Source organism: Sinocyclocheilus anshuiensis, unplaced genomic scaffold (genome assembly GCF_001515605.1).
Source record: "Sinocyclocheilus anshuiensis isolate Anshui unplaced genomic scaffold, SAMN03320099.WGS_v1.1 scaffold813, whole genome shotgun sequence".
NCBI classification, from domain to species: Eukaryota; Metazoa; Chordata; class Actinopteri; order Cypriniformes; family Cyprinidae; genus Sinocyclocheilus; species Sinocyclocheilus anshuiensis.
Window position 1 is genome coordinate 329,208 of NW_015540942.1, and position 13,429 is coordinate 342,636.

General features: G+C 39.2%; 2 protein-coding genes across 2 annotated transcripts; one reads left to right on the forward strand and one right to left on the reverse strand.

Annotated features, from left to right (window-relative positions):
* Positions 1–760: 760 nt before the first annotated feature.
* Positions 761–3,086, reverse strand: LOC107689695 (cyclin-dependent kinase 5 activator 1-like). Its single transcript, XM_016487815.1, has 2 exons — positions 2,446–3,086; positions 761–1,770 (listed from the first exon to the last, which is right to left on the reverse strand). Exon 2 carries the CDS (start codon positions 1,731–1,733, stop codon positions 810–812), a length of 924 nt encoding a protein of 307 aa, XP_016343301.1. The 5' UTR covers positions 1,734–1,770; positions 2,446–3,086; the 3' UTR covers positions 761–809.
* Positions 3,087–5,243: 2,157 nt separating this feature from the next.
* On the forward strand, positions 5,244–12,177 carry LOC107689617 (26S proteasome non-ATPase regulatory subunit 11A). The gene is made up of 13 exons (XM_016487677.1): positions 5,244–5,377; positions 6,717–6,818; positions 6,961–7,157; positions 8,138–8,195; positions 8,304–8,498; positions 9,470–9,614; positions 9,715–9,775; positions 10,282–10,344; positions 10,442–10,567; positions 10,654–10,689; positions 10,842–10,893; positions 11,613–11,755; positions 11,868–12,177. The coding sequence occupies exons 1-12, from the start codon at positions 5,290–5,292 to the stop codon at positions 11,753–11,755; spliced, it is 1,266 nt and encodes a 421-aa protein (XP_016343163.1). The 5' UTR covers positions 5,244–5,289; the 3' UTR covers positions 11,868–12,177.
* Positions 12,178–13,429: the final 1,252 nt, after the last annotated feature.

The following is a 13,429-nucleotide window of genomic DNA, read 5'->3' on the forward strand; positions in this document are numbered from 1 at the left end:
TCAATGAACACCTTGTCGGTTGGCAAGGTGTTGTCCTGCACCTTGGTCAGATCTTAAAGGAATAGTTCGCTCAAAAATAAAAATGTACTGAACATTTACTCACCCTCAGACCATCCAAGATGTAGATGAATTTTTTTGTTCATCGAAACAGATTTGGAGAAATTTAGCATTACATCACTTGCTCACCAATAAATCCTCTGCAGCGAATGGGTGCCATCAGAAAGAGAGTCCATAATGAGTCAAAATCTCACATCAATCCACTAGCATCTTTGTTTAGAATGGTTTTGAACAGTTTTCGCTTGTAAATGGTGCTTTATTTGTGCATGTTTCTCTCCTGATTCCTCTCTTGATCACTGGAGAAAGCAATAATATGAATAGAGGACTCGTATTTTAGATGAAAATCTTAATGATGAATTTGTTTATTACAAACACACAGCTTTTTATTGTATTAATTGATTTACTGGAGTTGTGGATTACTGTGATGTCTTTATCAGCTATTTGGACTCTCATTCTGACGGCACCCATTCACTGCAGAGTATCCATTAGTGAGCAAGGGAAACAAACTCATCTCATCGTGGGTGGCCTGAGGATGAGTAAAAATGTACACATTTTTATTTGTAGGAGAACTATTCCTTAGAATGGCCGATCTAGTCGCATTCATTGCTACAAATAAGCTTCAAAACTATGCTCTGAAGCTTTTTAATACTAATGACACTAAAGTGTTTTTGTAAAAAATAAAACAATGTTTTTTTTTCTGTGCACAAACTTTTTATGCACATTCTTTTTCTGTTTATGCACAAGCGCCTTACTTATCGATCCAGGCCTATAAGCAGCCGGCTCTCCTCCTCCTTTTGACTTTCGTTTTTCAGGTCAGAGAAAACCTGCGTGAAGTAGTGTGGGTCAGAGTTAAGTTGGAGCATTTTACTACTCAGGCGGTTGATGATCGCCAGACTGCGATTCCAGAATGCATCCTTATCCGTCTCCACCAGGAAGGGCTTGAGCGGGTATGAAATCTCGTTTCCCATGTAGGAGTAGGACAGGTAGAGGCAAGTGAGCAGCTCGGCCTGTAGCTCGCGCTCACTGGACACCTCGGCCGAAATGACCTCACGGCAGAGCATGTAGAGGAAGACTACGTTAGCCGGGGTGATGAAGCCCTGGTCCTGCCAGCCCTGCAGCAGAAGGGAGCGGTCCACGCTGCGCAGCCACAGAACAGGGTCGGCTGGGGAGAGGCGCTTCAGTCGGTAGCAGTGTCGGCACAGGAACTCGCCCAGGCTCCTCAGGAGCTCGCTGGTGGAAGCCTGCACGATCACTCTTTTGGGTGTGCCTGCATTGGTCGCTTGGCCCACCGATCCAGTGATGGAGGTCCTCTTCACAGTGGAGGCCACATTGGCGGTGGTTTTCGATGTGGGAATGGAGCTCACGGCCGGCTCCTGGGTGAAGCCGGAGAGGTTGGCACAGGACTGGGACTTCTTCAGGTTTTGGCTGTTGAGGGTGCCCACGCTCTCTTCATCTTGACTGTCCCCAGAGGCCAGCTTCTTAGAACCTTTTCTCTTGGCCGAAGCTGCCACGATGCGCTTCCATGGCAGGACATTGATGAGCGACTGACGCTTCAAGCTCTTGTCCTTGGCGTTTTTACTGTTCTGCACAGCTGTATAATGTGCCAGAGGGGGTGGTATTTCATCAAACAGGCCTGCCTTTCGATAGCTTGGGGAGACTGAGAGTACAGTTCCCATGTTGCCTTGATTATTACCGGGTCTTTAGATACAGAATCTGCCCATAAAATAAATAAATATGAATGTTTAGAGACACAATACTGTTCTAAATAAGCTATGATTTTGATGAAACCACCATCACCACTTAATCCACACACACGTGCAAAACATGCATGAATTATATATATTGTATAATATGTCTAGAAAACCAAATGTAAAAATATTACAATCATTTGTTTGATACATGCACAGGTAGATTTCTCTTTTTTTTACTGAACTGTACCGCTGGTATGCGATTCACCAGGAGATTCAGCAGAATATACAAAAGCATCCATCTTAGCTTCAAAATGGAAGGCGAGAATGTAATTCATTCCCAATTCATATCCATTTGTAAGAAAAATCCCTCTCGGTGCAAATTGGAAATTGATAGCTGACTCACAAATTATTACATTTAAGCTTTAGCACGTTTTGGAACTCATAATTTATCGAGCTCTTAAAAATGTTTAGTGGGTCAACACGAGGAAATGAGAACATCACGCTTCAGACAAAACGAGCAGTCGTAAATCAAGATAGCATCTTTATAACGATGGGCTCGTGTGCAAGGTACAATTGAGTTCTTCACATTTTGCGACTGAATTTAAAGCGAACCCTTCAAAAGCGTTTTTGAAATGAACATCATTTGATTCAAAAACCAGCATAAATAGGTTATATACATAAAATGTTGTTTACTTACTAATCAATACGTCTTCCTCGCGGTGATAAATGTAGATATAGAACAAGAAGAATAGGTAAATATAGAAATATTCGTCTATTATCCCCTTTTTTCCTCAGCGTGTCGCACTGTGGAACGTGCTCGTCGTTGTCCAAGGTTCTGAAAATGGGACGTCAGCGATGAAATAATGCTTCCACGTAAACTATGCAGGGTTCAGGATTCTCCGGCTGCTAAAGTTACTTCCCAGATGCACGCCACGTCTTCCCACATAAACCCTCGATACGGGGCAATTTTGTTGTTTCTCGTTCATCACAATCAATCTCGGGTCTGTTTCACATCTGCCCGTCTGTGATCTTGTTGTTGAACTGCGCAGGCGGAGGAATAACACGCTATAGGCTTGAGTGTAACTGGAAATGCGTAAAAATAAAGATCCGTGCCAGCGAAGTCAATGAATTGCGTTCATTGACCGCTATTTTTCGAGAGAGAGGGGGGCATTGGTGCTCTCTCGTGGAGATGCTGAATCTCAGATGGGTGGCTGAGCTCCCTCTGGTTATCTGTCCATGCTTCATGCGTGCGCTGTCCACAGCACCAGCATCTGTTATAGCGCTTCCTGAGCTTGAACATGGAAGGTAGACTTTTAACTAGTTTAGACGCCCTGTTTTTGCATGACGGGCCAGCTGTTGACAGATTACAGTCTATAATCAAGGCCCAGAGAGTGTGGAAAGTCTCACACACAACGCTCGAGACAGATGAACTTAAATCCTGATGTGCAGTAACGTCGCCGAGGCTTTGTAGACCTCAGTGGCGCAGTGACATGAATGGGCAACCCCACCCCCCTCTGATCTCTCTCTCACACCCACCACTCTCACACACTCTCTCCATCTCTCATGCTTATCCAATCATCCTGCTCTCACTTTTTAATAGTAAGCAATAGTTTTCTTAAATGGCGACCCATCTGAGTGTTTTACACCCTTATATGTTAATAGTTTTAAGCTTATCCCATCCTCAAGTCATTGATGAAACAGCACTTCAGATTAAATGAAGGTGCATGCTAAGATGAGAAGACATACGGGGGGAAAAAAAAACAGATAAATATGTATACAGATACTGACTTTTTTTAAATCAGGACCTCTATCTATCTATCTGTCTATCTATCTATCTATCTATCTATCTATCTATCTATCTATCTATCTATCTATCTATCTATCTATCTATCTATCTATCTATCTATCTATCTATCTATCTATCTATCTATCTATCTATCTATCTATCTATCTATCTATCTATCTATCTATCTATCTATCTATCTATCTATCTATCTATCTATCTATCTATCTATCTATCTATCTATCTATCTATCGATAGATTTTGGCATGATGCACTATCTATCTATCTATCTATCTATCTATCGATAGATTTTGGCATGATGCAAGTAAATTCAGCATTCAGCATTCAAGTCAGTTTACATGAAAAGTCAAAAATCTGTTTTTTTTTTGTTTGTTTTTTTACAATCACTAGGACACAACTGTTTTCACATACTTCTACTTACCAACTTTTTTGATTGGCACAGCAGTAAATTTCACATTCAAAATGCACTAAAACTACCAAAACATTTCATACTGTACATGTCTCAAATCAAGTCATTCTTCCATAACACTAGCAAAGGTTGTTGCACAAAAAACACACTTTGTCACTCATAAAACAATTACTTAAAAACACTTACAACAGGTAGAATTGTATTTTTGTTCTTTTGTCAAATTTCTTTACAAAACAGCTCTTTAGAATGTTTAATTCAGACATGTAGACATGTTTAGATTTCACAGCAATGTTACAGCAATGGTCCATGTTTACATTACAGTAGCCTACAAAATAGTTCTCAAGTTTGATTAAACTAACACCCCAGCTTCTACATCTAATTGTTTTGAGTTTATTTTATTTTTTTGTATTTCAATATGGTATTAGGTTTCAAACTTGAGTTTGAAGAATTTTCATGGTGGCTGTGTCTAAGTGAGAAAAGAAAAGAATAGGCTATATATACTGTGTGGCCACCTGATAGATCTGAAAATATTGACCTTTTTTGCCTCCAAAGCATGATTTCATTTCATAATGTTCATGAAACATGCAGATGGTTGCTCTGAGCACATCAAATATCAGATGAAGTGAGTCGTACTGTTTTTATCCACTTTTAACTTTAATATTTGGTATGTCAACCTTTTGCAGCAATTACAGCAGCACATCTAGTGTCAATATATTTCCTATTTAACTTCAACACTAATGTTATCCCATGCCTTCTGAAACTCAAGGCTTTCATTTGAATGTACAATAGATCTGTCCAGTTTATTTTCCAACTCGCCCCAAGTTTGCTCGATGGGGTTGAGGTCCGGACATTGAGGGGGCCAGTCAATCATTAATGTTCCAGCAGATTCCTTCCGTCGCAGGTCCAGCAATAGTTTGTTTTATGGGTAAGCCTATTGTAATGGCCAATTCAACAAAAACAACTGAAACCTCTTAACTATGCCAAGTGTTCTAACAATTTTGGCCACCACTGTAAATTGAAAAATATCCTCACTAAATGTATTTGAAAGTATTTGAAAAGCATGTTGAAAATGATCCACAGTTTAGCTTAGCCTACATAGATTGCCATTATGCCCACTATGTGAAGAATTTATTTAAAAAAATGGGTCGAGATTGTAAAAAACTGTATTTCTGATCAGCTAAACCCAAAACCCAGCACAGCCTCCTGGAGTGAGGTCATGCAGCCCACGGCCTCTGTGAACTCAATCTCCCAGCGTGCCTCGGCGGCGCTTCCGGTAGCGTGTGCAGTGATGATTGTAATGTGAATCAGGCAATTGGTGAATTGGTAAGATGGCGGCTGCGGCGGTAGAGTTTCAGAGAGCACAGTCGCTGCTCAGTACGGATCGGAATGCGTCCATTGACATTTTACATGCCATAGGTAAGCGCCTTCTGTCCCGCTGGCTTTTGAACCGCTTGTGTTAATTTAGCAGAAGAAACTGTGCTTTTAACACACGGATCATGTCCCTCATGTGATTTGTAGAACAGCAGCTAAACGTGTTAGCCGGTTTCATGCTGCTGACTCACTGTGACAGGCGTGAAAAAAGACTATAGCTGGACAAATACACTGTGCTATTACTCACTGTTAACTTTATAAACGGGATGCTGCGCTCTTTCAGACTTTGTCCTCAAAAGTAGTTTTATTGCTTGTAGAAAATACAATTTTCAGTGAACTGCCACCAGTGTAAACAGTTAGCCAATCAGCTAGCTTCAGTTCTCAATGAACGCGAATCCCAATGTAGTGATCATCTGAATTTATTTGGAAAAACAGGGATACATAATGTTTGTGTTTAGGTGATCGGCCTCCTAAGTATGGTGAATTATGTACAATTAGAGAAATGACTGATGTTTTCTAATTTACGTTTGAAGGAACTACCACAACTTTGCACGACAACTGAATTAGCTTCGCTAGCTAACCTTAGTGACATTCTATTTGCTTAATTATGACATTTAGGTATGATTTATCATAGTGGAAAGACAACTGATGTCAAGAAAGTATGAGAAATGTCATTTCTACTACATTGTGGCAGATGAGTCATTAAAACATGACTGACAGGTTCTTAACATTTACAGTCAGTGGTCAAATACTTTTTTCGCTCTTATCGCTTAGTTATGCTATAATATGTCAATGTCAGCAAGTTTAGTTTGGCATTAAGTTTGATATGTGTTAGTTTGTCACGGGTAATTTGATAGCATGCCACGCCGTTTTTTTTTTTTTTTGGTTTATCTGCTGCAGAATATTATGTTTCAAGTGTTTTAACCGTTTTTAAACCTCTTTATATAACAAATAGGCGATCTTTGTTACAATAAATCCAAAAAATTCAAAAAGACAAATTTAATGAGAAAAGTAAATTATAGTATAAATTAAATGAACCTTACATCAAGTAATCTAGAGACTTTAAAAGCATTCCTTTATCTTTTGCTTTAATGAAGATTGAATTAATTTAATCTTGGAGCAACTTTAGGAAACGTATATGTATTTTTATAAATTAAGCAAACATTTAAATACTCTCTTACAAAGGTGTCCATGTTCCCTTTCTGTTATCAACAGCTTTTGAAGCTCACAAGTCTAGCAATAATTTAATTGAGGGTCATGATGCCCAAGATGAACTTGCCTGTGTTGTCTCCAGAAAGTCTAAGCTAACAGAGTTTAAATATAGTGTTAGGCTTAACGTAATTAAATTGAATAGTACAATTATCTACTTGATATACATTCACAGTCAAACGAGACATCCAAGACGATGATGAAGAGGCTGTGCGTGTCAAAGAACAGAGTATCTTGGAGCTGGGCGGACTGCTGGCCAAGACTGGACAAGCTGCTGGTAAACATCTTTAACTAGTGGGTCATGGCCCAATCAGTATACACATATATTAATGGATCCGATGTTTTTGAAGGCCACTACTCTGTCAGCTGTCATGTTTCTCAAGGTTAGTGTCTATTGCGCATATGTTGGTATTTTGCAGAATTGGGAGGTTTGCTGAAGTATGTCCGGCCATTCCTGAACTCCATCAGCAAAGCAAAGGCAGCACGGTTGGTGCGCTCTCTGCTCGATATGTTCTTGGACATGGAGGCAGCTACTGGTCAGGAGGTGGAGTTATGTTTGGAGTGCATTGAATGGGCCAAATCAGAGAAGAGGACCTTTCTACGACAGGCCCTGGAGGTGAGCACACCCAGTTTTGTAAATCAGAGGCTTCAGAAAACATCACCATTACTGTTGCTATATGTAGTTTTTTCAGAAGGTGCACTCTGTAACTTTTTGTTTTATGTTGAGTTTGGACAATGTGTTACTGATGTTTGTGCCAAGGTAAAGTGACTAGTATTTGACTGGTCATGTGATCTTGACATGACTGTCACTAGCTCGCTGTATGAGGCAGGTTTGAGAGAATATGAGTGTATTCAAACTTAAATTCAGACAATATTGTGCTTTTTTTTTGTGATGCTGTGTACACTACTGTTTAAAAGTTTTTGAAAGAGGTCTTTTAAGTTGTAAAGGCTGTATTTATTTTAATAAAAAAAACAGCTGCATTTATCAAGCACAGTAAAAGCAGTAATATTGTGAAATATTATTGCAATTTAAAATAACTTTTCTGTTTAAATATATTTTTATATTTATTTTTTATATTTAATTAATTCCTGTGATGTCAAAGCTGACTTTTCAGCATCATTACTCCAGTCTTCAGTGTCACATAATTCTTCAGAAATCATTCTAATATTCTGATGTCATGTTATCAATGTTTAAAACAGGATTCTTTGGTGAATAGAAGGTTTAGAAGAACAGCATTTATTTAACATAGAAATCTTTTGTACATTATAAATGTCTTTATTGTCACTTCTGATTCATTTAAGGCATCCCTGTTGAATAAAAGTATTAATTTATTTGAAAAAAAAAAAAAATCTTACTGACCATTTTGAACTGTAGTGTACATGTTGCATACGAATTGAGTTGAAATCCAGTCTGACTGTTCAGACTAAGGCACTGTCCAAATCAGATTTTAATCAGAATTAAAACCACATATCAGTGCTATTTGGATAGTGCTTGCAAACATTGGGTTCTATTTATTGTCTTGTTGTCAGTGCTACTAAAAAGTTCGATATGCCGAAAAAAACGAATGTCTTATCACTGTCACTTCAATCCTTTAGGCCCGTCTGGTCTCTTTATACTTTGACACCAAACGTTACCAAGAGGCTCTACAGCTTGGTGAGTCCCTGACAATACCTTCCCTCGTTGTCGGCACTTTCATGTTCTTAAGCTTGAGCGATGTATTTGCGGTCTGTAACCACTGTCCTCTTCTTCCTCGTCAATCAGGCTCTCAGCTCCTGCAAGAGCTGAAGAAGATGGATGATAAAGCTCTGCTGGTGGAGCTCCAGCTGCTGGAAAGCAAGACATATCATGCACTGAGCAACTTGCCCAAGGCCAGAGCAGCTCTCACCTCTGCCAGGACCACAGCAAACGCCATCTACTGCCCCCCAAAGCTGCAGGCTGCTCTTGACATGCAGTCAGGTACGTTTCCACAGAAGCCCTAACCAGGCATGACACCTAATTTGTCCTTCCACACTGAAAGCAAAATTGCTGTGCAACACGATACAATCGCAGCCAGTCAGAACATATTTGTTTGTATTGTAACAGTGAGACATTCACATGCATCAATAGAAACGGTGTTAGCGCGCACACATGCATACAGTCACAAATGCTCACTGCAATAACGGTGAATGTCCAATACAGTGGCAGAACTCCGCTCGATGCTTCTCAGAAAGCTATATCACCTCCATTTTGGTGTGTGTCAGGAGCGTTTGTGTTTAATCTGTCTTTTTAAACACACAGCCAAATTATTCATCACACATGCACTCAATTACAGTTGGAAAGTTGCAACTTTGCAGTGTCAATTTCACAATGAAAGCATCCAAACTACAATAGTTAACATGTATAAGTGTTTAACAAATGCAAAGTGTCCAATGTGTAAACAATAATTTACACACTAACTCCAGCACAGACTGCATATTTTAAACACTCATGACAAATGTCACTATCTGCTTGTCACAGCTTTGCTGCCACCTAACATTTTAGCTTGATATTTGCATAAAGTCAAGCATTTTCCAACCTTTTTGACACTCAATGCTTGCTCCGGTGCACTGTCAATCACACAATTCACTGTGCGAGTGTGAATTCATCTCCTATAGGAAAGAACTAAAAACGCTTGCTCTGCATCAGTGGGCACGCACCATTACAGTATTAGCAGCCATACTTCATCCTGCATTATCGATACTGAGCCATCTTCCTGCAAATGTTTAATTAATAGTTATGTGCATTACTTAAGCTGAGCAAAGGGAGGGAAAACAGATTGTGTGTACTATAAGGATTTACCCGATTTGTCAATGTGGGAATTTTGGAGCTCGTATCGGGTATGCCTATATCTAGGTATTGTACTGAGTGCATCACACACTCTTTTTTTTCTTCTTTTTTTCCCTTTGCAGGCATTATTCACGCTGCTGAGGAGAAGGACTGGAAGACAGCGTATTCATACTTTTATGAGGCTTTTGAAGGCTATGATTCTATTGACAGTCCCCGTGCCATCACTGCACTCAAGTACATGCTCCTCTGCAAGATCATGCTCAACTCGTGAGTCCTGGGGTTTTCTAGTGTCTCTCACTTTTTCTTTCTTTTCTTTCTTCATTAAACACTTTGAACTCGTTAAACATGTATGTCTTTGTCTTTACAGGCCAGAGGATGTGCAGGCCCTGATCAGTGGAAAACTTGCCCTCAGATATGCTGGCAGAGAGGTAGATGTCTGAGCTGAGCTCAATCTCATGGTGCAGCTGTGCAACACGGGAATAAATTACATTTTATAATATATTCAAATAAAAAAACAGTTATTTTTCAATTGTAGTAATATTTCACAATATTATGGTTTTACTGTTTTTTTTTTTAATCAAATAAATGCAGCTTTTTAAGCACAAGAGACCTCGTTCAAATATATTTCAAAAATTTTTTTGAAAAAAAAAAAAAACGAAACTTTTGAACAGTAGTGTAAAAATAGAAAATTGAGGATTAAATCACAGCCTGGGGTGGAACCTGCGAACTCACTTGGTACTTAGACTGACATTAAAATACCATCCCAGACTGCAGCACACATTTCATAGTATCCAACCATTTTCACTGTTATATGACCTTGGATGTTATATGACCACCTGACCCTGTGTGCTGCTTGACAAGGTGACGTTTTTCTGTTGTGTCTGTTGGCGGAGGATTATGTGGATTAACTTGTCCTGTCTCTCTCTTTCTGTAGACGGATGCACTTAAATGTGTGGCCCAAGCCAGCAAGAACAGGTCACTTGCAGACTTTGAGAAGGTGGGTCAGATGCTCTGACTTAAAATGTTACCTTGTTCTCAGTCCACCTGCTGTTTTTTAATTTTATTTAATGTCCTTCTCTCTGATCTGCATTCAGGCTTTAACAGAGTACAAAGCTGAGCTGCGGGAGGATCCCATCATCAGCACCCACCTGGCCAAACTCTACGACAATCTGCTGGAACAAAACCTCATAAGGGTCATCGAGCCCTTCTCCAGAGTGCAGGTAATGACATGGTTTACCTCAGTGTGAGGTGATGTGTGCTTTAAACACTTACATTGCGCACTAAAATTGTTCTTCTATGCCAACAGATTGAACACATTTCTGAGCTAATAAAACTCTCCAAGGTAAGGACTCGTCCCATTGAATTTGCAATTAAAACATCTACCTTCTGTCTTAACCTCTTAAATGGCAAGGAAATTCTCACTGTTCCTTTACAGCCATGAGTGCAGTTTTGTTTTAAGCAATTCTCATCCTTTCTCTTCTATTATCTCTTCAGGGGGATGTTGAAAGGAAACTGTCACAGATGATTTTAGACCAGAAATTCCATGGTATGCCATCATCCTTGTCTTGGTAACTTGATAAGTGCGCTGTCAAACACGGGACTGGGTGTAAATGCAGATTTATAGATTTGATTCTGATTTTCATTTGATTCTGTGATTTATTTGGGTATAATTTAGTTAGAAATGAAAAAGATTCTCTCTACTATTGCTGTGAATTATACACCGTAAAACCCAATGACTTGATTTTATTTGAGGAAACTGATTTCCTCTATTTAATTATAAAAAAATGAATATTTATGAGTACTTTCATTTCTTAATATAAAATTAAACTATAAACTCTGCTTAAATACCTAGTGTAGATGAAACGTTACTGAATTAAAAACATTAATATATTAATAAAAATTAAATTAACTCAAAACCCTATTAGTAACATTTAATTTTAATAAATTCTTATACAGTCCAAAGCGAAGCATGCTGGGAGGTAAAAATCTGCTGCAACTCATTCAGTTTGCATTCTTCTTGATATAATCAGTTACTGAGTTCACATACCTTTTTTTTAAGTGCAATGAACTTTTAGTAATATTTAAGAGAAACAACAAATTCAATAAATTTTAGGAATTGGGCTTCACTGTATGCGCTGTATGATTTGGTCTATATTTCTACCCAGCCCTAGTCAAACATGCATGTATTATGTTATAAAATTAAATATTTGTGGACCCTCCAGGTGTTTTTACGGAGTTATAATGTGGCTTTCTCAATGCATTTAGGAATCCTTGACCAAGGGGAAGGTGTCCTGATTGTTTTTGACGAACCTCCAGTAGACAAAACATATGGAGCCGCCCTTGAAACAATTCAGAACATGAGCAAAGTAGTGGACTCGCTCTACAACAAAGCCAAGAAATTGACATAGGCAAGTGCATGTTGTGCTTTGTGCATAATATTGATACTTGATCTCAGAGTGACATGGCATTACATTGAGTCATTTTTCATCTCGGCTGATCTCAGCTCTGTCTTTTGTGCAGGTTGAGCATTGGACCCCGCAGCTGAGAGCATGGCCAGTGTGGGGGACTCTGAGGGAAGGGGAGGGGGATGTGATGCAGACATCAAGTCAGAAAAAAGGTCTAACACCCCCAAAACGGACTGACTCCTGCTTTTGTCCTCTGGCTTTCACTTGGACATTTTTTTTACCACCTTCCTCAATGGACAAACTACTTCTACTACTATGGGATCACTTTTTTTTTCTTTGCTGGTAATGCATTTCTTTGTATCTTGGCTGTGCCTAATGGGCCATCAGGGAATCTTCAAAGAAATAAAAACTCACTTGCATTATAACTCTATTTGAAATGTATATACATAGATCTCTCATAGAGCAAAGCTGATATGAGAATGATTCGGTTCCCTTGCCAATCCAGGGGCCATTGTGTTGAGTGAGCTGTTGACAAGATTCCCTGCATCACCAATCAAACGGTTTTAGCCCCAACTCCGGTCCCCTAAGGAAGCTCCTGGCCTCGCTCCAGGCCTACCTCTCGTGTGGACCGCATACTTGAACTTTTTATGTTGGGTGGAAAAATTCTGATAAGATGCTGTCATCAGGACGGGGTCGTGAGCTGTTGTCATTCCCTGGCCTGTGTATTCCTGCCCTTCCTCCTCCTTCCTCTTTGTACATACCGTTGCCAAGCGCCTCTGTCTGGCCTGTCATGCTATTGCCCTTTTTTATAACGCTAAAAAACATAATAAAGTCACCAAGAGATCAAGACTCTGAGTGCTTCTGTATGAGATCCTAGGATTCAGAGCACCTGATTGGCATATTTTGTGGATTTTTTTTGTGCTTGTATAAATGCTTGTATTACTTTTTTTTTCTCACAGGCAGCTTAATATTAAGTTGACTGCAAGTAAGAGTGCTTGTAGATTTACCTGAAAAGTGTGAATGCCCCTGTGTGGTAGAGCATCTCGGTCGTGAGGTCTGTTAAACACCCTTTCATAACCAGCTGAACCAATTGTGAGTTTGGGACTAATGTTTACACACACACATACACACATATATATATATATAACCAGTTCACAAAACGAAATGCTTTGTTCTTGATTTGAATTGGATCATTTTCTTTCATCCATGTCCTGTTCACAATGAGCGGAGAGAACCAAATGAACTGATTCATTTTAGTATATTTTGTAGAACTGACTATTTTATTAACATACAAAGTCGCTTTGGTATTATTACGTTTAAACAAGCAAAAGGTCTTCAGTTTTGTGACGCAAGTTAATTGAAGTATTTATGTAAATAATTTCGAATTTTGTACGTATTGGTATCAACAAAGAATAATATAGATTCTAGATTTGTTTTATGAGTTAAGTCATGGCTGCAACAAACTAAACTAGGACCGTGAAATTGTAATAACCTAACAAACTGCAGTATGTTCTAAATATGACCTTGGAACGTTTTAGAGCACTACGCCAATCCGTGACATCATTAACTGCGTGATTGCCTAAAGAACAACTGACTCGTTTTTTGAAACGGTTCTCTGGAACGAAATGTTCGAAAGATTCGATTCACAGAAATGAGTCGCTATCACTAGTGCGAAGC